Source organism: Manis pentadactyla, chromosome 4 (assembly GCF_030020395.1).
Source record: "Manis pentadactyla isolate mManPen7 chromosome 4, mManPen7.hap1, whole genome shotgun sequence".
NCBI lineage: Eukaryota > Metazoa > Chordata > Mammalia > Pholidota > Manidae > Manis > Manis pentadactyla.
In genome coordinates this window covers 169,669,532-169,694,560 of record NC_080022.1, presented here as the reverse complement: position 1 = coordinate 169,694,560, position 25,029 = coordinate 169,669,532, and the positions used below count along the sequence as shown (strand labels likewise).

The 25,029-nt window shown below is 50.2% G+C and overlaps 5 protein-coding genes across 5 annotated transcripts; all 5 read left to right on the top strand.

Moving 5' to 3' along the window:
• Positions 1–2,572: 2,572 nt before the first annotated feature.
• Positions 2,573–3,159, top strand: LOC130683264 (keratin-associated protein 9-1-like; the record flags this gene model as incomplete). Its single annotated transcript, XM_057499521.1, has 2 exons — positions 2,573–3,071; positions 3,140–3,159. Coding segments are annotated over 2 exons (519 nt in total), but the record flags the coding sequence as incomplete, so codon positions are not given.
• A 4,568-nt stretch (positions 3,160–7,727) lies between these two features.
• On the top strand, positions 7,728–8,294 carry LOC130683696 (keratin-associated protein 9-1-like; the record flags this gene model as incomplete). Its single annotated transcript, XM_057501956.1, has 2 exons — positions 7,728–7,999; positions 8,072–8,294. Coding segments are annotated over 2 exons (495 nt in total), but the record flags the coding sequence as incomplete, so codon positions are not given.
• Positions 8,295–12,939: 4,645 nt separating this feature from the next.
• On the top strand, positions 12,940–13,488 carry LOC130683698 (keratin-associated protein 9-2-like; the record flags this gene model as incomplete). Its single annotated transcript, XM_057501958.1, has 2 exons — positions 12,940–13,193; positions 13,266–13,488. Coding segments are annotated over 2 exons (477 nt in total), but the record flags the coding sequence as incomplete, so codon positions are not given.
• A 4,606-nt stretch (positions 13,489–18,094) lies between these two features.
• LOC130683695 (keratin-associated protein 9-1-like) lies at positions 18,095–18,661 on the top strand (the record flags this gene model as incomplete). The annotated part of the gene is made up of 2 exons (XM_057501955.1): positions 18,095–18,366; positions 18,439–18,661. Coding segments are annotated over 2 exons (495 nt in total), but the record flags the coding sequence as incomplete, so codon positions are not given.
• Positions 18,662–23,306: 4,645 nt separating this feature from the next.
• LOC130683697 (keratin-associated protein 9-2-like) lies at positions 23,307–23,855 on the top strand (the record flags this gene model as incomplete). Its single annotated transcript, XM_057501957.1, has 2 exons — positions 23,307–23,560; positions 23,633–23,855. Coding segments are annotated over 2 exons (477 nt in total), but the record flags the coding sequence as incomplete, so codon positions are not given.
• Positions 23,856–25,029: the final 1,174 nt, after the last annotated feature.

Here is a 25,029-nt window from a genome sequence, read left to right as displayed (position 1 = left end):
CCATCATAGGCTAAGATTCCATTTTAAAAACCAGGGAGTTAGGAGGTGAGATTCCTAAGATGTTCTCTGGTAGTCAGCCAACTACCTATCTTAAGGCACGGTAAGCAGTCTTAGTTGATATATTCCCAGTGCTTTCGGGTCACCTAACGAGTATCTTGGAGAGGAACAGGATCAATCAATCCATTGTGTTAAGCTTCACATACAGAATTTCCTGGAGGACTGACAGTGGATGAGGACATAGTGTCCCTCACTGAAGATAGACAAGTTGAACCCACACATCAAGCCTACCTCCACCCAACACCCCATCCGTTTACCTTTATCCCGTTCTTGAAAGCCTTGAGAGACAGAATCCGAAGCCCTTAAGAGTGCCGCCTCTCTGAGGTTGCCCGCACTCGCCTTTCTTCCAGTGTGTCCCTCTCTCTGTCCTACTCCAAGTAAGCAGGGAGGGGCTACTGAGAGCTGTGATTTGGGCTTGCAACTTCCCATCGCCTGGGTGGCCCAGACGCAACGGCAGCAATACGATCATACTCCTTAGTAGCCTGCCCGAAAATCTCTTCTCTTGATGTTTAGGAAGTTCTGAGGACACAATCTCATTGATTGCAGGGCTCTCAGGCTCCCCCAAGTCCTGGGTGGTGGAGACTTAGTTCCCTTGCCATGCACACTCAAGCGGGCACTGGATGGCAGGTGAGTGTGGCTTTAGAAGTTGGCAAGGGATTATGCCCTGGGCCAAGCAGCAGTTCAATGAGCTTCCTTTTCCTCCTCTTTTTTCCTTAATCTCGACTGTAGTCAAGTAAACTAGCCTTCATTAACCTCGACCCTGGCCCATTCCTCACTTAGAGGGTATTTAAAGAAAACTTGCACGCCGCTTCACTACTGGGTCTCTGCCCTTCAATCGTTTGTAGCGGCGGGGACAAGAACAGAGGAGAACAACTCAACAGCCCAAAAAAGGTATTAAAACGGAAGAAGCTAATGTCATAGTTTGCTTCCTCCCAGAAGTTACTCTGGAGGAAAGGTTCAAGTGCATGTCGTTGTCTGGGGAGTGTGGTCCATAGCGGTAGTGCAGTGGGGAAGTGATAGCGGGAAGGGCGGTCATGAGCCAGCATCACAGTGGGCGGCTGAAGCTCACCCTGGAGGGACACTATCAGAAATGATGGGAGACACTCATTTGGGGATGATCTTAATTGAGGAACAACGAAGCTGGAGTCTCTATAGGCCAACTCTCCAGAAGCACTGGATGAGTGTTTTTCTCAGCGGGGCACACACACAGAGCACGACTTTGTGCTGTTGGATGAAAAGAGCCCTCAGTTATAGAGAAGTGGATCTGACAGACAGAAATTAACCTGAACATACTGAGATCCAAGACATATGCATAGCGTATTAAAAACTCCATCTGTAATCTAAGAGTTTCTCCACTCGGATCGAATATTTGCATCTTCAGTGTGGTGGACAGCCACAACTTTTCAAAGAAGGACGTGGAGGAGGAATTGAAGGAGGAGAAGGAGGAGGGAGACAAAACATAGGGAAGGAGGAAGGAAGGGAGGGAGACAGACAGAAAGGGAGATAGATAAAGAAACATAGAAAGAACAAGAGACATAAAAAGAGAAGGAAAGGAAAAAAGAGAGAGGGAGAGAGAGAGAGAGAGGGAGAGAAGAAAGAAGACAGCACAATGGCACAATGAACGTACTGTCAGTGACATGAGGTCAGTTGAGGGTGCTTTCTCTCCATGTTTGGGATAGAGTCTCCAACTCACCCTGGTCTGCCCAAACTGCAGTTGCAAGTCCCACTTCCTGGGAAACCCCTTAGTACTGGACCCATTAGGACTGTTGTTCACCCAGGATTGAACAAGACGCTTTCTTAGTGCCACTGTCCCACTGCCTCTATCCAACTGCTTCGGTTCTGCCTTGCCATATGAAAGACGTTGTGCCAAACACCCTCTACCCAAGTGCCTCTGGTTGAACAGGGTACGCAGGTGGGGTGGATGCTATGGATAGATATGTGCAGTGGTCCTGAATCAGGCTTCTGTGGGGAAACAGACTTGGACTCGGGCGTGCATGCAGTTTGTGACTGTGAACATATCAGCATGGTGCCCCTCTGCAGGAACACATCCCAATCTAAGTACAACCAAGGGACAAAGCTCGAGGGACAAGTGCTCTGACCCTCCGTCGGCCAGTGGGAACTGCATCACATGATCAGATTGTGATCATTACAGGAACGATGCTGATGAGGTGACCACCTTCCTTTTTCCTGGAAAGAGTTGCTGTGAGTTATTCTCAATTAAGAAACACATCAAACACTTACTTGCTAAAAATTCATAAGAGGGAACAAAGTCTTCCTCTTTTACAATTCCCTAGCGGCTATGGAAAACAATATAAACAACAACAAGCAAAGTCCTTGTCATTGGTCCAAATTTTGGGGGTTCTGGACTATAAAAAGCTCCAGAACACAAGGAGACATCAGAATCTGAACAACTCACCTGCGAGCAAGAGCCCCCCTCTATCGTAACACGATGTGCCAGTCGTGCTGCTCCCCCTGCTGCCAGCCCACCTGCTGTGGGTCTTGCAGCCACCCAACTTGCTGTCAAACCACCTGCTGCAGGACCACCTTCTGCCGGCCAACCTGTGTGGCCACCTGCTGCCAGCCCACCTGCTGCAGCGCTCCCTGCTGCCAGCCCTCCTGCTGTGGGTCCATTGGCTGTGGACAGACCTGCTGGGGGTCCAGCTGCTGCCAGCCTTGCCGCCGCCCAACCTGCTGTCAAACCAGCTGCTGCAGGACCACGTGCTGCCGGCCGACTTGTGTGGCCTCCTGCTGCCAGCCCACCTGCTGTGGGTCTAGTGGCTGGGGGTCCAGCTGCTGCCAGCCTTGCTGCCGCCCAACCTGCTGTCAAACCAGCTGCTGCAGGACCACCTGCTGCCGGCCGACTTGTGTGACCCCCTGCTGCCAGCCCTCCTGCTGTGGGTCTAGTGGCTGTGGACAGTCCTGCTGTGGATCCAGCTGCAGCCAGCCAGTGTGCTCTGGACCCGTGTACTGCCACAGAACCTGCTACCAGCCCACCTGCTGCTGCCTGCCTGGCTGCCTGCCACAGAGCTGTGGATCCAGCTGCTGCCAGCCTTCCTGCTGCTGATTGCCCGGCCAAGAACAGTCATCTGTCCACAACGTTGACGTGCCATTTGCCAACAAATCCACTTAGAAACGTACTGAAAGGCAGCACGCTCTCGCCAAAGTTGCTTTACTCATCTGCCTGTTCAGCGTGTGAACCAGCTTGATGGAGTGCGGCGTGCTTCACCCCGATTCTCTTGGTCCTTAGACCTTGTGAATCGTGTGGCAGCTTCATGCATCCTCCACATGGAGTGTTGGTCGCTGCTCTGACTCTGCACTCAAGATCTTCTTCCTCTCCTTCTAAGTGACTTGGGAAAACATATCCTTAGAGCTTTTACACACGTTTCTGCCACTGTTGAAAATCTCTCAGTCATGCTTTGTTTTTCCATGTACTCCCAGTTCTTGTATCCTGCTTTCTGCCTTTTATGATCTCTTGGAGTTATCTCCCTAGATGTAGGGTGTCTCCCCCATTAGGCTTAATAAATCCTGTACCGTCATACATGCCACATTGTTTTTTGTCTTATTGTACAGCATTCCAGACATATGAACTTACATACATGCGGAACAGCATATGCATTGGGCATTCTGAGCCTCATACAGTCCCCATAAAATTACTCTCTCCCTTTTCCATAGGAGAAAATTTCACAGTGTCATGTTATATAGCTGAAATGGACAGATGGACAACCAAGGCTGTCCTCTGTTCAAGGGTACTTAAAGTTTATTGGTCAAGACAAGTCAGAACGAACCCTGGGACTGAGCATGAGCAAAATGTTAACATGAGTTCCTTCTTGAACAACAGAAGTCCTATTCTCTTGTATACGCAGATGATACCTGTGTCCAAAGTTCCTGCCCAATCGGTGTCTTACACCTCAGGAACAGCAACTAATGTTGGGCCAGTAGGAGCTCTTCTGCATCTGGGAGCTCTTCTGAATGCAGGGAGCCTTTCCTGGCCTCAGGTGCTGTCCAGCCACTCCCTGAAATTCATCTGCACCAAACATTTGTTAGAATCCAGGTTCCTCATGACAAGGAGGCCATCTAAGGACATGCGTTCTTGGGCATCATGCAAACCGTATTCTCGAATGACCTCCTTGGCCTGAGAACCTATAGACACCAAATGAGGAATTAAGTAATTTTCTGCCAAGCATATTAAGCTCCCCAACTTTAAGGCCATTCTTCCACCTGACCAAAATGTTAGGAAGGAAATTCAGTACGGGCAAAGTTGGGCACTGAGAAGCTAGGCGATGGGCGTGGATGACACTGAGTAATCCGTAACCTCTGAACCAGCTGAGGGGACAAAACGGCTTCCTGTGTTTTGTGAGGGAAATCTGAGGCACTGGAGGGAAATGAAGTTAATAATCCAGCGGAATCTGAACGACGTGGGAAAGAAGGAAAGCGAGGAAAATGTGCATTCACAGGAGCCAGCAGAGGAGGCTGGCGCTTTGGGCCCTGAACTAATGATGCTGCCTGAGATTCAGGGAGGTAGGGCGTGATTCGGGCTCTGAAAGGAATAGAAGACTTTGGGACTTGGATCACCTCCTTGGGAGCAGTAGAGCTAACTCTGCTGAGTTAACAAGGTCAGTGCCCAGGACACGTGTCAGCTGGTGACACTGTGTGCGTGGCATGTTCTGAAGAGACTGCCCACACCGAGCTTGCCGGCTGCTGCTTCCTGCTGGGGGTCTGGGTGGACGCGAGGAGGAACTCACGTGTCCTGGGCTGCCTACTGCTGCTGGTATTGCCACTGGATGCTTCACACACATTACCTTTAGTGCTTGGAGACATGTGCAAAGCAGGTCTAAAGGTTCCCCTTTTGGAGACGAAGGTGTTAGTCATGAAGGCAGATATAAGTGCAATGCAAAGAGGGGCGCGCTCAACAAGAACACAGGGGTTTAATCAGATAAAGCCAGAGAGCCAGAAAGGACTCACAGAGATAACGTCCCGTGGCAATGTGAGTTCATACCACGTGCTCTGGATCCGGGCTGACCTTGAGACTCGCTCTAGCTAATGCAGCTGAGATAGAGCTGAGACATGAGACAAGCATCATCATTACCTTTTCCTGCCTGTGATGAGAAATGCTGAGATAAACAGGGCAGGAGGAACAGGAGGGGCGCCATCATAGGCTAAGATTCCATTTTAAAAACCAGGGAGTTAGGAGGTGAGATTCCTAAGATGTTCTCTGGTAGTCAGCCAACTACCTATCTTAAGGCACGGTAAGCAGTCTTAGTTGATATATTCCCAGTGCTTTCGGGTCACCTAACGAGTATCTTGGAGAGGAACAGGATCAATCAATCCATTGTGTTAAGCTTCACATACAGAATTTCCTGGAGGACTGACAGTGGATGAGGACATAGTGTCCCTCACTGAAGATAGACAAGTTGAACCCACACATCAAGCCTACCTCCACCCAACACCCCATCCGTTTACCTTTATCCCGTTCTTGAAAGCCTTGAGAGACAGAATCCGAAGCCCTTAAGAGTGCCGCCTCTCTGAGGTTGCCCGCACTCGCCTTTCTTCCAGTGTGTCCCTCTCTCTGTCCTACTCCAAGTAAGCAGGGAGGGGCTACTGAGAGCTGTGATTTGGGCTTGCAACTTCCCATCGCCTGGGTGGCCCAGACGCAACGGCAGCAATACGATCATACTCCTTAGTAGCCTGCCCGAAAATCTCTTCTCTTGATGTTTAGGAAGTTCTGAGGACACAATCTCATTGATTGCAGGGCTCTCAGGCTCCCCCAAGTCCTGGGTGGTGGAGACTTAGTTCCCTTGCCATGCACACTCAAGCGGGCACTGGATGGCAGGTGAGTGTGGCTTTAGAAGTTGGCAAGGGATTATGCCCTGGGCCAAGCAGCAGTTCAATGAGCTTCCTTTTCCTCCTCTTTTTTCCTTAATCTCGACTGTAGTCAAGTAAACTAGCCTTCATTAACCTCGACCCTGGCCCATTCCTCACTTAGAGGGTATTTAAAGAAAACTTGCACGCCGCTTCACTACTGGGTCTCTGCCCTTCAATCGTTTGTAGCGGCGGGGACAAGAACAGAGGAGAACAACTCAACAGCCCAAAAAAGGTATTAAAACGGAAGAAGCTAATGTCATAGTTTGCTTCCTCCCAGAAGTTACTCTGGAGGAAAGGTTCAAGTGCATGTCGTTGTCTGGGGAGTGTGGTCCATAGCGGTAGTGCAGTGGGGAAGTGATAGCGGGAAGGGCGGTCATGAGCCAGCATCACAGTGGGCGGCTGAAGCTCACCCTGGAGGGACACTATCAGAAATGATGGGAGACACTCATTTGGGGATGATCTTAATTGAGGAACAACGAAGCTGGAGTCTCTATAGGCCAACTCTCCAGAAGCACTGGATGAGTGTTTTTCTCAGCGGGGCACACACACAGAGCACGACTTTGTGCTGTTGGATGAAAAGAGCCCTCAGGTATAGAGAAGTGGATCTGACAGACAGAAATTAACCTGAACATACTGAGATCCAAGACATATGCATAGCGTATTAAAAACACCATCTGTAATCTAAGAGTTTCTCCACTCGGATGGAATATTTGCATCTTCAGTGTGGTGGACAGCCACAACTTTTCAAAGAAGGACGTGGAGGAGGAATTGAAGGAGGAGAAGGAGGAGGGAGACAAAACATAGGGAAGGAGGAAGGAAGGGAGGGAGACAGACAGAAAGGGAGATAGATAAAGAAACACAGAAAGAACAAGAGACATAAAAAGAGAAGGAAAGGAAAAAAGAGAGAGGGAGAGAGAGAGAGAGAGGGAGAGAAGAAAGAAGACAGCACAATGGCACAATGAACGTACTGTCAGTGACATGAGGTCAGTTGAGGGTGCTTTCTCTCCATGTTTGGGATAGAGTCTCCAACTCACCCTGGTCTGCCCAAACTGCAGTTGCAAGTCCCACTTCCTGGGAAACCCCTTAGTACTGGACCCATTAGGACTGTTGTTCACCCAGGATTGAACAAGACGCTTTCTTAGTGCCACTGTCCCACTGCCTCTATCCAACTGCTTCGGTTCTGCCTTGCCATATGAAAGACGTTGTGCCAAACACCCTCTACCCAAGTGCCTCTGGTTGAACAGGGTACGCAGGTGGGGTGGATGCTATGGATAGATATGTGCAGTGGTCCTGAATCAGGCTTCTGTGGGGAAACAGACTTGGACTCGGGCGTGCATGCAGTTTGTGACTGTGAACATATCAGCATGGTGCCCCTCTGCAGGAACACATCCCAATCTAAGTACAACCAAGGGACAAAGCTCGAGGGACAAGTGCTCTGACCCTCCGTCGGCCAGTGGGAACTGCATCACATGATCAGATTGTGATCATTACAGGAACGATGCTGATGAGGTGACCACCTTCCTTTTTCCTGGAAAGAGTTGCTGTGAGTTATTCTCAATTAAGAAACACATCAAACACTTACTTGCTAAAAATTCATAAGAGGGAACAAAGTCTTCCTCTTTTACAATTCCCTAGCGGCTATGGAAAACAATATAAACAACAACAAGCAAAGTCCTTGTCATTGGTCCAAATTTTGGGGGTTCTGGACTATAAAAAGCTCCAGAACACAAGGAGACATCAGAATCTGAACAACTCACCTGCGAGCAAGAGCCCCCCTCTATCGTAACACGATGTGCCAGTCGTGCTGCTCCCCCTGCTGCCAGCCCACCTGCTGTGGGTCTTGCAGCCGCCCAACTTGCTGTCAAACCACCTGCTGCAGGACCACCTTCTGCCGGCCAACCTGTGTGGCCACCTGCTGCCAGCCCTCCTGCTGTGGGTCCATTGGCTGTGGACAGACCTGCTGGGGGTCCAGCTGCTGCCAGCCTTGCCGCCGCCCAACCTGCTGTCAAACCAGCTGCTGCAGGACCACGTGCTGCCGGCCGACTTGTGTGGCCTCCTGCTGCCAGCCCACCTGCTGTGGGTCTAGTGGCTGGGGGTCCAGCTGCTGCCAGCCTTGCTGCCGCCCAACCTGCTGTCAAACCAGCTGCTGCAGGACCACCTGCTGCCGGCCGACTTGTGTGACCCCCTGCTGCCAGCCCTCCTGCTGTGGGTCTAGTGGCTGTGGACAGTCCTGCTGTGGATCCAGCTGCAGCCAGCCAGTGTGCTCTGGACCCGTGTACTGCCACAGAACCTGCTACCAGCCCACCTGCTGCTGCCTGCCTGGCTGCCTGCCACAGAGCTGTGGATCCAGCTGCTGCCAGCCTTCCTGCTGCTGATTGCCCGGCCAAGAACAGTCATCTGTCCACAACGTTGACGTGCCATTTGCCAACAAATCCACTTAGAAACGTACTGAAAGGCAGCACGCTCTCGCCAAAGTTGCTTTACTCATCTGCCTGTTCAGCGTGTGAACCAGCTTGATGGAGTGCGGCGTGCTTCACCCCGATTCTCTTGGTCCTTAGACCTTGTGAATCGTGTGGCAGCTTCATGCATCCTCCACATGGAGTGTTGGTCGCTGCTCTGACTCTGCACTCAAGATCTTCTTCCTCTCCTTCTAAGTGACTTGGGAAAACATATCCTTAGAGCTTTTACATCCACTGTTGAAAATCTCTCAGTCATGCTTTGTTTTTCCATGTACTCCCAGTTCTTGTATCCTGCTTTCTGCCTTTTATGATCTCTTGGAGTTATCTCCCTAGATGTAGGGTGTCTCCCCCATTAGGCTTAATAAATCCTGTACCGTCATACATGCCACATTGTTTTTTGTCTTATTGTACAGCATTCCAGACATATGAACTTACATACATGCGGAACAGCATATGCATTGGGCATTCTGAGCCTCATACAGTCCCCATAAAATTACTCTCTCCCTTTTCCATAGGAGAAAATTTCACAGTGTCATGTTATATAGCTGAAATGGACAGATGGACAACCAAGGCTGTCCTCTGTTCAAGGGTACTTAAAGTTTATTGGTCAAGACAAGTCAGAACGAACCCTGGGACTGAGCATGAGCAAAATGTTAACATGAGTTCCTTCTTGAACAACAGAAGTCCTATTCTCTTGTATACGCAGATGATACCTGTGTCCAAAGTTCCTGCCCAATCGGTGTCTTACACCTCAGGAACAGCAACTAATGTTGGGCCAGTAGGAGCTCTTCTGCATCTGGGAGCTCTTCTGAATGCAGGGAGCCTTTCCTGGCCTCAGGTGCTGTCCAGCCACTCCCTGAAATTCATCTGCACCAAACATTTGTTAGAATCCAGGTTCCTCATGACAAGGAGGCCATCTAAGGACATGCGTTCTTGGGCATCATGCAAACCGTATTCTCGAATGACCTCCTTGGCCTGAGAACCTATAGACACCAAATGAGGAATTAAGTAATTTTCTGCCAAGCATACTACGCTCCCCAACTTTAAGGCCATTCTTCCACCTGATCAAAATGTTAGGAAGGAAATTCAGTACGGGCAAAGTTGGGCACTGAGAAGCTAGGCGATGGGCGTGGATGACACTGAGTAATCCGTAACCTCTGAACCAGCTGAGGGGACAAAACGGCTTCCTGTGCTTTGTGAGGGAAATCTGAAGCACTGGAGGGACATGAAGTTAATAATCCAGCGGAATCTGAACGACGTGGGAAAGAAGGAAAGCGAGGAACCTGTGCATTCACAGGAGCCAGCAGAGGAGGCTGGCGCTTTGGGCCCTGAACTAATGATGCTGCCTGAGATTCAGGGAGGTAGGGCGTGATTCGGGCTCTGAATGGAATAGAAGAGTTTGGGACTTGGATCACCTCCTTGGGAGCAGTAGAGCTAACTCTGCTGAGTTAACAAGGTCAGTGCCCAGGACACGTGTCAGCTGGTGACACTGTGTGCGTGGCATGTTCTGAAGAGACTGCCCACACCGAGCTTGCCGGCTGCTGCTTCCTGCTGGGGGTCTGGGTGGACGCGAGGAGGAACTCACGTGTCCTGGGCTGCCTACTGCTGCTGGTATTGCCACTGGATGCTTCACACACATTACCTTTAGTGCTTGGAGACATGTGCAAAGCAGGTCTAAAGGTTCCCCTTTTGGAGACGAAGGTGTTAGTCATGAAGACAGATATAAGTGCAATGCAAAGAGGGGCGCGCTCAACAAGAACACAGGGGGTTAATCAGATAAAGCCAGAGAGCCAGAAAGGACTCACAGAGATAACGTCCCGTGGCAATGTGAGTTCATGCCACGTGCTCTGGATCCGGGCTGACCTTGAGACTCGCTCTAGCTAATGCAGCTGAGATAGAGCTGAGACATGAGACAAGCATCATCATTACCTTTTCCTGCCTGTGATGAGAAATGCTGAGATAAACAGGGCAGGAGGAACAGGAGGGGCGCCATCATAGGCTAAGATTCCATTTTAAAAACCAGGGAGTTAGGAGGTGAGATTCCTAAGATGTTCTCTGGTAGTCAGCCAACTACCTATCTTAAGGCACGGTAAGCAGTCTTAGTTGATATATTCCCAGTGCTTTCGGGTCACCTAACGAGTATCTTGGAGAGGAACAGGATCAATCAATCCATTGTGTTAAGCTTCACATACAGAATTTCCTGGAGGACTGACAGTGGATGAGGACATAGTGTCCCTCACTGAAGATAGACAAGTTGAACCCACACATCAAGCCTACCTCCACCCAACACCCCATCCGTTTACCTTTATCCCGTTCTTGAAAGCCTTGAGAGACAGAATCAGAAGCCCTTAAGAGTGCCACCTCTCTGAGGTTGCACGCACTCGCCTTTCTTCCAGTGTGTCCCTCTCTCTGTCCTACTCCAAGTAAGCAGGGAGGGGCTACTGAGAGCTGTGATTTGGGCTTGCAACTTCCCATCGCCTGGGTGGCCCAGACGCAATGGCAGCAATACGATCATACTCCTTAGTAGCCTGCCCGAAAATCTCTTCTCTTGATGTTTAGGAAGTTCTGAGGACACAATCTCATTGATTGCAGGGCTCTCAGGCTCCCCCAAGTCCTGGGTGGTGGAGACTTAGATCCCTTGCCATGCACACTCAAGCGGGCACTGGACAGCAGGTGAGTGTGGCTTTAGAAGTTGGCAAGGGATTATGCCCTGGGCCAAGCAGCAGTTCAATGAGCTTCCTTTTCCTCCTCTTTTTTCCTTAATCTCGACTGTAGTCAAGTAAACTAGCCTTCATTAACCTCGACCCTGGCCCATTCCTCACTTAGAGGGTATTTAAAGAAAACTTGCATGCCGCTTCACTACTGGGTCTCTGCCCTTCAATCGTTTGTAGCGGCGGGGACAAGAACAGAGGAGAACAACTCAACAGCCCAAAAAAGGTATTAAAACGGAAGAAGCTAATGTCATAGTTTGATTCCTCCCAGAAGTTACTCTGGAGGAAAGGTTCAAGTGCATGTCGTTGTCTGGGGAGTGTGGTCCATAGCGGTAGTGCAGTGGGGAAGTGATAGCGGGAAGGGCGGTCATGAGCCAGCATCACAGTGGGCGGCTGAAGCTCACCCTGGAGGGACACTATCAGAAATGATGGGAGACACTCATTTGGGGATGATCTTAATTGAGGAACAAGGAAGCTGGAGTCTCTGTAGGCCAACTCTCCAGAAGCACTGGATGAGTGTTTTTCTCAGCGGGGCACACACACAGAGCACGACTTTGTGCTGTTGGATGAAAAGAGCCCTCAGGTATAGAGAAGTGGATCTGACAGACAGAAATTAACCTGAACATACTGAGATCCAAGACATATGCATAGCGTATTAAAAACACCATCTGTAATCTAAGAGTTTCTCCACTCGGATCGAATATTTGCATCTTCAGTGTGGTGGACAGCCACAACTTTTCAAAGAAGGACGTGGAGGAGGAATTGAAGGAGGAGAAGGAGGAGGGAGACAAAACATAGGGAAGGAGGAAGGAAGGGAGGGAGACAGACAGAAAGGGAGATAGATAAAGAAACATAGAAAGAACAAGAGACATAAAAAGAGAAGGAAAGGAAAAAAGAGAGAGGGAGAGAGAGAGAGAGAGGGAGAGAAGAAAGAAGACAGCACAATGGCACAATGAACGTACTGTCAGTGACATGAGGTCAGTTGAGGGTGCTTTCTCTCCATGTTTGGGCTAGAGTCTCCAACTCACCCTGGTCTGCCCAAACTGCAGTTGCAAGTCCCACTTCCTGGGAAACCCCTTAGTACTGGACCCATTAGGACTGTTGTTCACCCAGGATTGAACAAGACGCTTTCTTAGTGCCACTGTCCCACTGCCTCTATCCAACTGCTTCGGTTCTGCCTTGCCATATGAAAGACGTTGTGCCAAACACCCTCTACCCAAGTGCCTCTGGTTGAACAGGGTACGCAGGTGGGGTGGATGCTATGGATAGATATGTGCAGTGGTCCTGAATCAGGCTTCTGTGGGGAAACAGACTTGGACTCGGGCGTGCATGCAGTTTGTGACTGTGAACATATCAGCATGGTGCCCCTCTGCAGGAACACATCCCAATCTAAGTACAACCAAGGGACAAAGCTCGAGGGACAAGTGCTCTGACCCTCCGTCGGCCAGTGGGAACTGCATCACATGATCAGATTGTGATCATTACAGGAACGATGCTGATGAGGTGACCACCTTCCTTTTTCCTGGAAAGAGTTGCTGTGAGTTATTCTCAATTAAGAAACACATCAAACACTTACTTGCTAAAAATTCATAAGAGGGAACAAAGTCTTCCTCTTTTACAATTCCCTAGCGGCTATGGAAAACAATATAAACAACAACAAGCAAAGTCCTTGTCATTGGTCCAAATTTTGGGGGTTCTGGACTATAAAAAGCTCCAGAACACAAGGAGACATCAGAATCTGAACAACTCACCTGCGAGCAAGAGCCCCCCTCTATCGTAACACGATGTGCCAGTCGTGCTGCTCCCCCTGCTGCCAGCCCACCTGCTGTGGGTCTTGCAGCCGCCCAACTTGCTGTCAAACCACCTGCTGCAGGACCACCTTCTGCCGGCCAACCTGTGTGGCCACCTGCTGCCAGCCCACCTGCTGCAGCGCTCCCTGCTGCCAGCCCTCCTGCTGTGGGTCCATTGGCTGTGGACAGACCTGCTGGGGGTCCAGCTGCTGCCAGCCTTGCCGCCGCCCAACCTGCTGTCAAACCAGCTGCTGCAGGACCACGTGCTGCCGGCCGACTTGTGTGGCCTCCTGCTGCCAGCCCACCTGCTGTGGGTCTAGTGGCTGGGGGTCCAGCTGCTGCCAGCCTTGCTGCCGCCCAACCTGCTGTCAAACCAGCTGCTGCAGGACCACCTGCTGCCGGCCGACTTGTGTGACGCCCTGCTGCCAGCCCTCCTGCTGTGGGTCTAGTGGCTGTGGACAGTCCTGCTGTGGATCCAGCTGCAGCCAGCCAGTGTGCTCTGGACCCGTGTACTGCCACAGAACCTGCTACCAGCCCACCTGCTGCTGCCTGCCTGGCTGCCTGCCACAGAGCTGTGGATCCAGCTGCTGCCAGCCTTCCTGCTGCTGATTGCCCGGCCAAGAACAGTCATCTGTCCACAACGTTGACGTGCCATTTGCCAACAAATCCACTTAGAAACGTACTGAAAGGCAGCACGCTCTCGCCAAAGTTGCTTTACTCATCTGCCTGTTCAGCGTGTGAACCAGCTTGATGGAGTGCGGCGTGCTTCACCCCGATTCTCTTGGTCCTTAGACCTTGTGAATCGTGTGGCAGCTTCATGCATCCTCCACATGGAGTGTTGGTCGCTGCTCTGACTCTGCACTCAAGATCTTCTTCCTCTCCTTCTAAGTGACTTGGGAAAACATATCCTTAGAGCTTTTACACACGTTTCTGCCACTGTTGAAAATCTCTCAGTCATGCTTTGTTTTTCCATGTACTCCCAGTTCTTGTATCCTGCTTTCTGCCTTTTATGATCTCTTGGAGTTATCTCCCTAGATGTAGGGTGTCTCCCCCATTAGGCTTAATAAATCCTGTACCGTCATACATGCCACATTGTTTTTTGTCTTATTGTACAGCATTCCAGACATATGAACTGACATACATGCAGAACAGCATATGCATTGGGCATTCTGAGCCTCATACAGTCCCCATAAAATTACTCTCTCCCTTTTCCATAGGAGAAAATTTCACAGTGTCATGTTATATAGCTGAAATGGACAGATGGACAACCAAGGCTGTCCTCTGTTCAAGGGTACTTAAAGTTTATTGGTCAAGACAAGTCAGAACGAACCCTGGGACTGAGCATGAGCAAAATGTTAACATGAGTTCCTTCTTGAACAACAGAAGTCCTATTCTCTTGTATACGCAGATGATACCTGTGTCCAAAGTTCCTGCCCAATCGGTGTCTTACACCTCAGGAACAGCAACTAATGTTGGGCCAGTAGGAGCTCTTCTGCATCTGGGAGCTCTTCTGAATGCAGGGAGCCTTTCCTGGCCTCAGGTGCTGTCCAGCCACTCCCTGAAATTCATCTGTACCAAACATTTGTTAGAATCCAGGTTCCTCATGACAAGGAGGCCATCTAAGGACATGCGTTCTTGGGCATCATGAAAACCGTATTCTCGAATGACCTCCTTGGCCTGAGAACCTATAGACACCAAATGAGGAATTAAGTAATTTTCTGCCAAGCATATTACGCTCCCCAACTTTAAGGCCATTCTTCCACCTGATCAAAATGTTAGGAAGGAAATTCAGTACGGGCAAAGTTGGGCACTGAGAAGCTAGGCGATGGGCGTGGATGACACTGAGTAATCCGTAACCTCTGAACCAGCGGAGGGGACAAAACGGCTTCCTGTGTTTTGTGAGGGAAATCTGTGGCACTGGAGGGAAATGAAGTTAATAATCCAGCGGAATCTGAACGACGTGGGAAAGAAGGAAAGCGAGGAACCTGTGCATTCACAGGAGCCAGCAGAGGAGGCTGGTGCTTTGGGCCCTGAACTAATGATGCTGCCTGAGATTCAGGGAGGTAAGGCGTGATTCGAGCTCTGATAGGAATAGAAGACTTTGGGACTTAGATCACCTCCTTGGGAGCAGTAGAGCTAACTCTGCTGAGTTAACAAGGTCAGTGCCCAGGACACGTGTCAGCTGGTGACACTGTGTGCGTGGCATGTTCTGAAGAGACTGCCCACACCGAGCTTGCCGGCTGCTCCTTCCTGCTGGGGGTCTGGGTGGACGCGAGGAGGAACTCACGTGTCCTGGGCTGCCTACTGCTGCTGGTATTGCCACTGGATGCTTCACACACATTACCTTTAGTGCTTGGAGACATGTGCAAAGCAGGTCTAAAGGTTCCCCTTTTGGAGACGAAGGTGTTAGTCATGAAGACAGATATAAGTGCAATGCAAAGAGGGGCGCGCTCAACAAGAACACAGGGGGTTAATCAGATAAAGCCAGAGAGCCAGAAAGGACTCACAGAGATAACGTCCCGTGGCAATGTGAGTTCATGCCACGTGCTCTGGATCCGGGCTGACCTTGAGACTCGCTCTAGCTAATGCAGCTGAGATAGAGCTGAGACATGAGACAAGCATCATCATTACCTTTTCCTGCCTGTGATGAGAAATGCTGAGATAAACAGGGCAGGAAGAACAGGAGGGGCACCATCATAGGCTAAGATTCCATTTTAAAAACCAGGGAGTTAGGAGGTGAGATTCCTAAGATGTTCTCTGGTAGTCAGCCAACTACCTATCTTAAGGCACGGTAAGCAGTCTTAGTTGATATATTCCCAGTGCTTTCGGGTCACCTAACGAGTATCTTGGAGAGGAACAGGATCAATCAATCCATTGTGTTAAGCTTCACATACAGAATTTCCTGGAGGACTGACAGTGGATGAGGACATAGTGTCCCTCACTGAAGATAGACAAGTTGAACCCACACATCAAGCCTACCTCCACCCAACCCCCCATCCGTTTACCTTTATCCCGTTCTTGAAAGCCTTGAGAGACAGAATCCGAAGCCCTTAAGAGTGCCGCCTCTCTGAGGTTGCCCGCACTCGCCTTTCTTCCAGTGTGTCCCTCTCTCTGTCCTACTCCAAGTAAGCAGGGAGGGGCTACTGAGAGCTGTGATTTGGGCTTGCAACTTCCCATCGCCTGGGTGGCCCAGACGCAACGGCAGCAATACGATCATACTCCTTAGTAGCCTGCCCGAAAATCTCTTCTCTTGATGTTTAGGAAGTTCTGAGGACACAATCTCATTGATTGCAGGGCTCTCAGGCTCCCCCAAGTCCTGGGTGGTGGAGACTTAGTTCCCTTGCCATGCACACTCAAGCGGGCACTGGATGGCAGGTGAGTGTGGCTTTAGAAGTTGGCAAGGGATTATGCCCTGGGCCAAGCAGCAGTTCAATGAGCTTCCTTTTCCTCCTCTTTTTTCCTTAATCTCGACTGTAGTCAAGTAAACTAGCCTTCATTAACCTCGACCCTGGCCCATTCCTCACTTAGAGGGTATTTAAAGAAAACTTGCACGCCGCTTCACTACTGGGTCTCTGCCCTTCAATCGTTTGTAGCGGCGGGGACAAGAACAGAGGAGAACAACTCAACAGCCCAAAAAAGGTATTAAAACGGAAGAAGCTAATGTCATAGTTTGCTTCCTCCCAGAAGTTACTCTGGAGGAAAGGTTCAAGTGCATGTCGTTGTCTGGGGAGTGTGGTCCATAGCGGTAGTGCAGTGGGGAAGTGATAGCGGGAAGGGCAGTCATGAGCCAGCATCACAGTGGGCGGCTGAAGCTCACCCTGGAGGGACACTATCAGAAATGATGGGAGACACTCATTTGGGGATGATCTTAATTGAGGAACAAGGAAGCTGGAGTCTCTATAGGCCAACTCTCCAGAAGCACTGGATGAGTGTTTTTCTCAGCGGGGCACACACACAGAGCACGACTTTGTGCTGTTGGATGAAAAGAGCCCTCAGGTATAGAGAAGTGGATCTGACAGACAGAAATTAACCTGAACATACTGAGATCCAAGACATATGCATAGCGTATTAAAAACACCATCTGTAATCTAAGAGTTTCTCCACTCGGATCGAATATTTGCATCTTCAGTGTGGTGGACAGCCACAACTTTTCAAAGAAGGACGTGGAGGAGGAATTGAAGGAGGAGAAGGAGGAGGGAGACAAAACATAGGGAAGGAGGAAGGAAGGGAGGGAGACAGACAGAAAGGGAGATAGATAAAGAAACACAGAAAGAACAAGAGACATAAAAAGAGAAGGAAAGGAAAAAAGAGAGAGGGAGAGAGAGAGAGAGAGGGAGAGAAGAAAGAAGACAGCACAATGGCACAATGAACGTACTGTCAGTGACATGAGGTCAGTTGAGGGTGCTTTCTCTCCATGTTTGGGCTAGAGTCTCCAACTCACCCTGGTCTGCCCAAACTGCAGTTGCAAGTCCCACTTCCTGGGAAACCCCTTAGTACTGGACCCATTAGGACTGTTGTTCACCCAGGATTGAACAAGACGCTTTCTTAGTGCCACTGTCCCACTGCCTCTATCCAACTGCTTCGGTTCTGCCTTGCCATATGAAAGACGTTGTGCCAAACACCCTCTACCCAAGTGCCTCTGGTTGAACAGGGTACGCAGGTGGGGTGGATGCTATGGATAGATATGTGCAGTGGTCCTGAATCAGGCTTCTGTGGGGAAACAGACTTGGACTCGGGCGTGCATGCAGTTTGTGACTGTGAACATATCAGCATGGTGCCCCTCTGCAGGAACACATCCCAATCTAAGTACAACCAAGGGACAAAGCTCGAGGGACAAGTGCTCTGACCCTCCGTCGGCCAGTGGGAACTGCATCACATGATCAGATTGTGATCATTACAGGAACGATGCTGATGAGGTGACCACCTTCCTTTTTCCTGGAAAGAGTTGCTGTGAGTTATTCTCAATTAAGAAACACATCAAACACTTACTTGCTAAAAATTCATAAGAGGGAACAAAGTCTTCCTCTTTTACAATTCCCTAGCGGCTATGGAAAACAATATAAACAACAACAAGCAAAGTCCTTGTCATTGGTCCAAATTTTGGGGGTTCTGGACTATAAAAAGCTCCAGAACACAAGGAGACATCAGAATCTGAACAACTCACCTGCGAGCAAGAGCCCCCCTCTATCGTAACACGATGTGCCAGTCGTGCTGCTCCCCCTGCTGCCAGCCCACCTGCTGTGGGTCTTGCAGCCGCCCAACTTGCTGTCAAACCACCTGCTGCAGGACCACCTTCTGCCGGCCAACCTGTGTGGCCACCTGCTGCCAGCCCTCCTGCTGTGGGTCCATTGGCTGTGGACAGACCTGCTGGGGGTCCAGCTGCTGCCAGCCTTGCCGCCGCCCAACCTGCTGTCAAACCAGCTGCTGCAGGACCACGTGCTGCCGGCCGACTTGTGTGGCCTCCTGCTGCCAGCCCACCTGCTGTGGGTCTAGTGGCTGGGGGTCCAGCTGCTGCCAGCCTTGCTGCCGCCCAACCTGCTGTCAAACCAGCTGCTGCAGGACCACCTGCTGCCGGCCGACTTGTGTGACCCCCTGCTGCCAGCCCTCCTGCTGTGGGTCTAGTGGCTGTGGACAGTCCTGCTGTGGATCCAGCTGCAGCCAGCCAGTGTGCTCTGGACCCGTGTACTGCCACAGAACCTGCTACCAGCCCACCTGCTGCTGCCTGCCTGGCTGCCTGCCACAGAGCTGTGGATCCAGCTGCTGCCAGCCTTCCTGCTGCTGATTGCCCGGCCAAGAACAGTCATCTGTCCACAACGTTGACGTGCCATTTGCCAACAAATCCACTTAGAAACGTACTGAAAGGCAGCACGCTCTCGCCAAAGTTGCTTTACTCATCTGCCTGTTCAGCGTGTGAACCAGCTTGATGGAGTGCGGCGTGCTTCACCCCGATTCTCTTGGTCCTTAGACCTTGTGAATCGTGTGGCAGCTTCATGCATCCTCCACATGGAGTGTTGGTCGCTGCTCTGACTCTGCACTCAAGATCTTCTTCCTCTCCTTCTAAGTGACTTGGGAAAACATATCCTTAGAGCTTTTACATCCACTGTTGAAAATCTCTCAGTCATGCTTTGTTTTTCCATGTACTCCCAGTTCTTGTATCCTGCTTTCTGCCTTTTATGATCTCTTGGAGTTATCTCCCTAGATGTAGGGTGTCTCCCCCATTAGGCTTAATAAATCCTGTACCGTCATACATGCCACATTGTTTTTTGTCTTATTGTACAGCATTCCAGACATATGAACTTACATACATGCGGAACAGCATATGCATTGGGCATTCTGAGCCTCATACAGTCCCCATAAAATTACTCTCTCCCTTTTCCATAGGAGAAAATTTCACAGTGTCATGTTATATAGCTGAAATGGACAGATGGACAACCAAGGCTGTCCTCTGTTCAAGGGTACTTAAAGTTTATTGGTCAAGACAAGTCAGAACGAACCCTGGGACTGAGCATGAGCAAAATGTTAACATGAGTTCCTTCTTGAACAACAGAAGTCCTATTCTCTTGTATACGCAGATGATACCTGTGTCCAAAGTTCCTGCCCAATCGGTGTCTTACACCTCAGGAACAGCAACTAATGTTGGGCCAGTAGGAGCTCTTCTGCATCTGGGAGCTCTTCTGAATGCAGGGAGCCTTTCCTGGCCTCAGGTGCTGTCCAGCCACTCCCTGAAATTCATCTGCACCAAACATTTGTTAGAATCCAGGTTCCTCATGACAAGGAGGCCATCTAAGGACATGCGTTCTTGGGCATCATGCAAACCGTATTCTCGAATGACCTCCTTGGCCTGAGAACCTATAGACACCAAATGAGGAATTAAGTAATTTTCTGCCAAGCATACTACGCTCCCCAACTTTAAGGCCATTCTTCCACCTGATCAAAATGTTAGGAAGGAAATTCAGTACGGGCAAAGTTGGGCACTGAGAAGCTAGGCGATGGGCGTGGATGACACTGAGTAATCCGTAACCTCTGAACCAGCTGAGGGGACAAAACGGCTTCCTGTGCTTTGTGAGGGAAATCTGAAGCACTGGAGGGACATGAAGTTAATAATCCAGCGGAATCTGAACGACGTGGGAAAGAAGGAAAGCGAGGAACCTGTGCATTCACAGGAGCCAGCAGAGGAGGCTGGCGCTTTGGGCCCTGAACTAATGATGCTGCCTGAGATTCAGGGAGGTAGGGCGTGATTCGGGCTCTGAATGGAATAGAAGAGTTTGGGACTTGGATCACCTCCTTGGGAGCAGTAGAGCTAACTCTGCTGAGTTAACAAGGTCAGTGCCCAGGACACGTGTCAGCTGGTGACACTGTGTGCGTGGCATGTTCTGAAGAGACTGCCCACACCGAGCTTGCCGGCTGCTGCTTCCTGCTGGGGGTCTGGGTGGACGCGAGGAGGAACTCACGTGTCCTGGGCTGCCTACTGCTGCTGGTATTGCCACTGGATGCTTCACACACATTACCTTTAGTGTTTGGAGACATGTGCAAAGCAGGTCTAAAGGTTCCCCTTTTGGAGACGAAGGTGTTAGTCATGAAGACAGATATAAGTGCAATGCAAAGAGGGGCGCGCTCAACAAGAACACAGGGGGTTAATCAGATAAAGCCAGAGAGCCAGAAAGGACTCACAGAGATAACGTCCCGTGGCAATGTGAGTTCATGCCACGTGCTCTGGATCCGGGCTGACCTTGAGACTCGCTCTAGCTAATGCAGCTGAGATAGAGCTGAGACATGAGACAAGCATCATCATTACCTTTTCCTGCCTGTGATGAGAAATGCTGAGATAAACAGGGCAGGAGGAACAGGAGGGGCGCCATCATAGGCTAAGATTCCATTTTAAAAACCAGGGAGTTAGGAGGTGAGATTCCTAAGATGTTCTCTGGTAGTCAGCCAACTACCTATCTTAAGGCACGGTAAGCAGTCTTAGTTGATATATTCCCAGTGCTTTCGGGTCACCTAACGAGTATCTTGGAGAGGAACAGGATCAATCAATCCATTGTGTTAAGCTTCACATACAGAATTTCCTGGAGGACTGACAGTGGATGAGGACATAGTGTCCCTCACTGAAGATAGACAACTTGAACCCACACATCAAGCCTACCTCCACCCAACACCCCATCCGTTTACCTTTATCCCGTTCTTGAAAGCCTTGAGAGACAGAATCAGAAGCCCTTAAGAGTGCCACCTCTCTGAGGTTGCACGCACTCGCCTTTCTTCCAGTGTGTCCCTCTCTCTGTCCTACTCCAAGTAAGCAGGGAGGGGCTACTGAGAGCTGTGATTTGGGCTTGCAACTTCCCATCGCCTGGGTGGCCCAGACGCAATGGCAGCAATACGATCATACTCCTTAGTAGCCTGCCCGAAAATCTCTTCTCTTGATGTTTAGGAAGTTCTGAGGACACAATCTCATTGATTGCAGGGCTCTCAGGCTCCCCCAAGTCCTGGGTGGTGGAGACTTAGATCCCTTGCCATGCACACTCAAGCGGGCACTGGACAGCAGGTGAGTGTGGCTTTAGAAGTTGGCAAGGGATTATGCCCTGGGCCAAGCAGCAGTTCAATGAGCTTCCTTTTCCTCCTCTTTTTTCCTTAATCTCGACTGTAGTCAAGTAAACTAGCCTTCATTAACCTCGACCCTGGCCCATTCCTCACTTAGAGGGTATTTAAAGAAAACTTGCATGCCGCTTCACTACTGGGTCTCTGCCCTTCAATCGTTTGTAGCGGCGGGGACAAGAACAGAGGAGAACAACTCAACAGCCCAAAAAAGGTATTAAAACGGAAGAAGCTAATGTCATAGTTTGATTCCTCCCAGAAGTTACTCTGGAGGAAAGGTTCAAGTGCATGTCGTTGTCTGGGGAGTGTGGTCCATAGCGGTAGTGCAGTGGGGAAGTGATAGCGGGAAGGGCGGTCATGAGCCAGCATCACAGTGGGCGGCTGAAGCTCACCCTGGAGGGACACTATCAGAAATGATGGGAGACACTCATTTGGGGATGATCTTAATTGAGGAACAAGGAAGCTGGAGTCTCTGTAGGCCAACTCTCCAGAAGCACTGGATGAGTGTTTTTCTCAGCGGGGCACACACACAGAGCACGACTTTGTGCTGTTGGATGAAAAGAGCCCTCAGGTATAGAGAAGTGGATCTGACAGACAGAAATTAACCTGAACATACTGAGATCCAAGACATATGCATAGCGTATTAAAAACACCATCTGTAATCTAAGAGTTTCTCCACTCGGATCGAATATTTGCATCTTCAGTGTGGTGGACAGCCACAACTTTTCAAAGAAGGACGTGGAGGAGGAATTGAAGGAGGAGAAGGAGGAGGGAGACAAAACATAGGGAAGGAGGAAGGAAGGGAGGGAGACAGACAGAAAGGGAGATAGATAAAGAAACATAGAAAGAACAAGAGACATAAAAAGAGAAGGAAAGGAAAAAAGAGAGAGGGAGAGAGAGAGAGAGAGGGAGAGAAGAAAGAAGACAGCACAATGGCACAATGAACGTACTGTCAGTGACATGAGGTCAGTTGAGGGTGCTTTCTCTCCATGTTTGGGCTAGAGTCTCCAACTCACCCTGGTCTGCCCAAACTGCAGTTGCAAGTCCCACTTCCTGGGAAACCCCTTAGTACTGGACCCATTAGGACTGTTGTTCACCCAGGATTGAACAAGACGCTTTCTTAGTGCCACTGTCCCACTGCCTCTATCCAACTGCTTCGGTTCTGCCTTGCCATATGAAAGACGTTGTGCCAAACACCCTCTACCCAAGTGCCTCTGGTTGAACAGGGTACGCAGGTGGGGTGGATGCTATGGATAGATATGTGCAGTGGTCCTGAATCAGGCTTCTGTGGGGAAACAGACTTGGACTCGGGCGTGCATGCAGTTTGTGACTGTGAACATATCAGCATGGTGCCCCTCTGCAGGAACACATCCCAATCTAAGTACAACCAAGGGACAAAGCTCGAGGGACAAGTGCTCTGACCCTCCGTCGGCCAGTGGGAACTGCATCACATGATCAGATTGTGATCATTACAGGAACGATGCTGATGAGGTGACCACCTTCCTTTTTCCTGGAAAGAGTTGCTGTGAGTTATTCTCAATTAAGAAACACATCAAACACTTACTTGCTAAAAATTCATAAGAGGGAACAAAGTCTTCCTCTTTTACAATTCCCTAGCGGCTATGGAAAACAATATAAACAACAACAAGCAAAGTCCTTGTCATTGGTCCAAATTTTGGGGGTTCTGGACTATAAAAAGCTCCAGAACACAAGGAGACATCAGAATCTGAACAACTCACCTGCGAGCAAGAGCCCCCCTCTATCGTAACACGATGTGCCAGTCGTGCTGCTCCCCCTGCTGCCAGCCCACCTGCTGTGGGTCTTCCAGCCGCCCAACTTGCTGTCAAACCACCTGCTGCAGGACCACCTTCTGCCGGCCAACCTGTGTGGCCACCTGCTGCCAGCCCACCTGCTGCAGCGCTCCCTGCTGCCAGCCCTCCTGCTGTGGGTCCATTGGCTGTGGACAGACCTGCTGGGGGTCCAGCTGCTGCCAGCCATGCCGCCGCCCAACCTGCTGTCAAACCAGCTGCTGCAGGACCACGTGCTGCCGGCCGACTTGTGTGGCCTCCTGCTGCCAGCCCACCTGCTGTGGGTCTAGTGGCTGGGGGTCCAGCTGCTGCCAGCCTTGCTGCCGCCCAACCTGCTGTCAAACCAGCTGCTGCAGGACCACCTGCTGCCGGCCGACTTGTGTGACGCCCTGCTGCCAGCCCTCCTGCTGTGGGTCTAGTGGCTGTGGACAGTCCTGCTGTGGATCCAGCTGCAGCCAGCCAGTGTGCTCTGGACCCGTGTACTGCCACAGAACCTGCTACCAGCCCACCTGCTGCTGCCTGCCTGGCTGCCTGCCACAGAGCTGTGGATCCAGCTGCTGCCAGCCTTCCTGCTGCTGATTGCCCGGCCAAGAACAGTCATCTGTCCACAACGTTGACGTGCCATTTGCCAACAAATCCACTTAGAAACGTACTGAAAGGCAGCACGCTCTCGCCAAAGTTGCTTTACTCATCTGCCTGTTCAGCGTGTGAACCAGCTTGATGGAGTGCGGCGTGCTTCACCCCGATTCTCTTGGTCCTTAGACCTTGTGAATCGTGTGGCAGCTTCATGCATCCTCCACATGGAGTGTTGGTCGCTGCTCTGACTCTGCACTCAAGATCTTCTTCCTCTCCTTCTAAGTGACTTGGGAAAACATATCCTTAGAGCTTTTACACACGTTTCTGCCACTGTTGAAAATCTCTCAGTCATGCTTTGTTTTTCCATGTACTCCCAGTTCTTGTATCCTGCTTTCTGCCTTTTATGATCTCTTGGAGTTATCTCCCTAGATGTAGGGTGTCTCCCCCATTAGGCTTAATAAATCCTGTACCGTCATACATGCCACATTGTTTTTTGTCTTATTGTACAGCATTCCAGACATATGAACTGACATACATGCGGAACAGCATATGCATTGGGCATTCTGAGCCTCATACAGTCCCCATAAAATTACTCTCTCCCTTTTCCATAGGAGAAAATTTCACAGTGTCATGTTATATAGCTGAAATGGACAGATGGACAACCAAGGCTGTCCTCTGTTCAAGGGTACTTAAAGTTTATTGGTCAAGACAAGTCAGAACGAACCCTGGGACTGAGCATGAGCAAAATGTTAACATGAGTTCCTTCTTGAACAACAGAAGTCCTATTCTCTTGTATACGCAGATGATACCTGTGTCCAAAGTTCCTGCCCAATCGGTGTCTTACACCTCAGGAACAGCAACTAATGTTGGGCCAGTAGGAGCTCTTCTGCATCTGGGAGCTCTTCTGAATGCAGGGAGCCTTTCCTGGCCTCAGGTGCTGTCCAGCCACTCCCTGAAATTCATCTGTACCAACCTTTGTTAGAATCCAGGTTCCTCATGACAAGGAGGCCATCTAAGGACATGCGTTCTTGGGCATCATGAAAACCGTATTCTCGAATGACCTCCTTGGCCTGAGAACCTATAGACACCAAATGAGGAATTAAGTAATTTTCTGCCAAGCATATTACGCTCCCCAACTTTAAGGCCATTCTTCCACCTGATCAAAATGTTAGGAAGG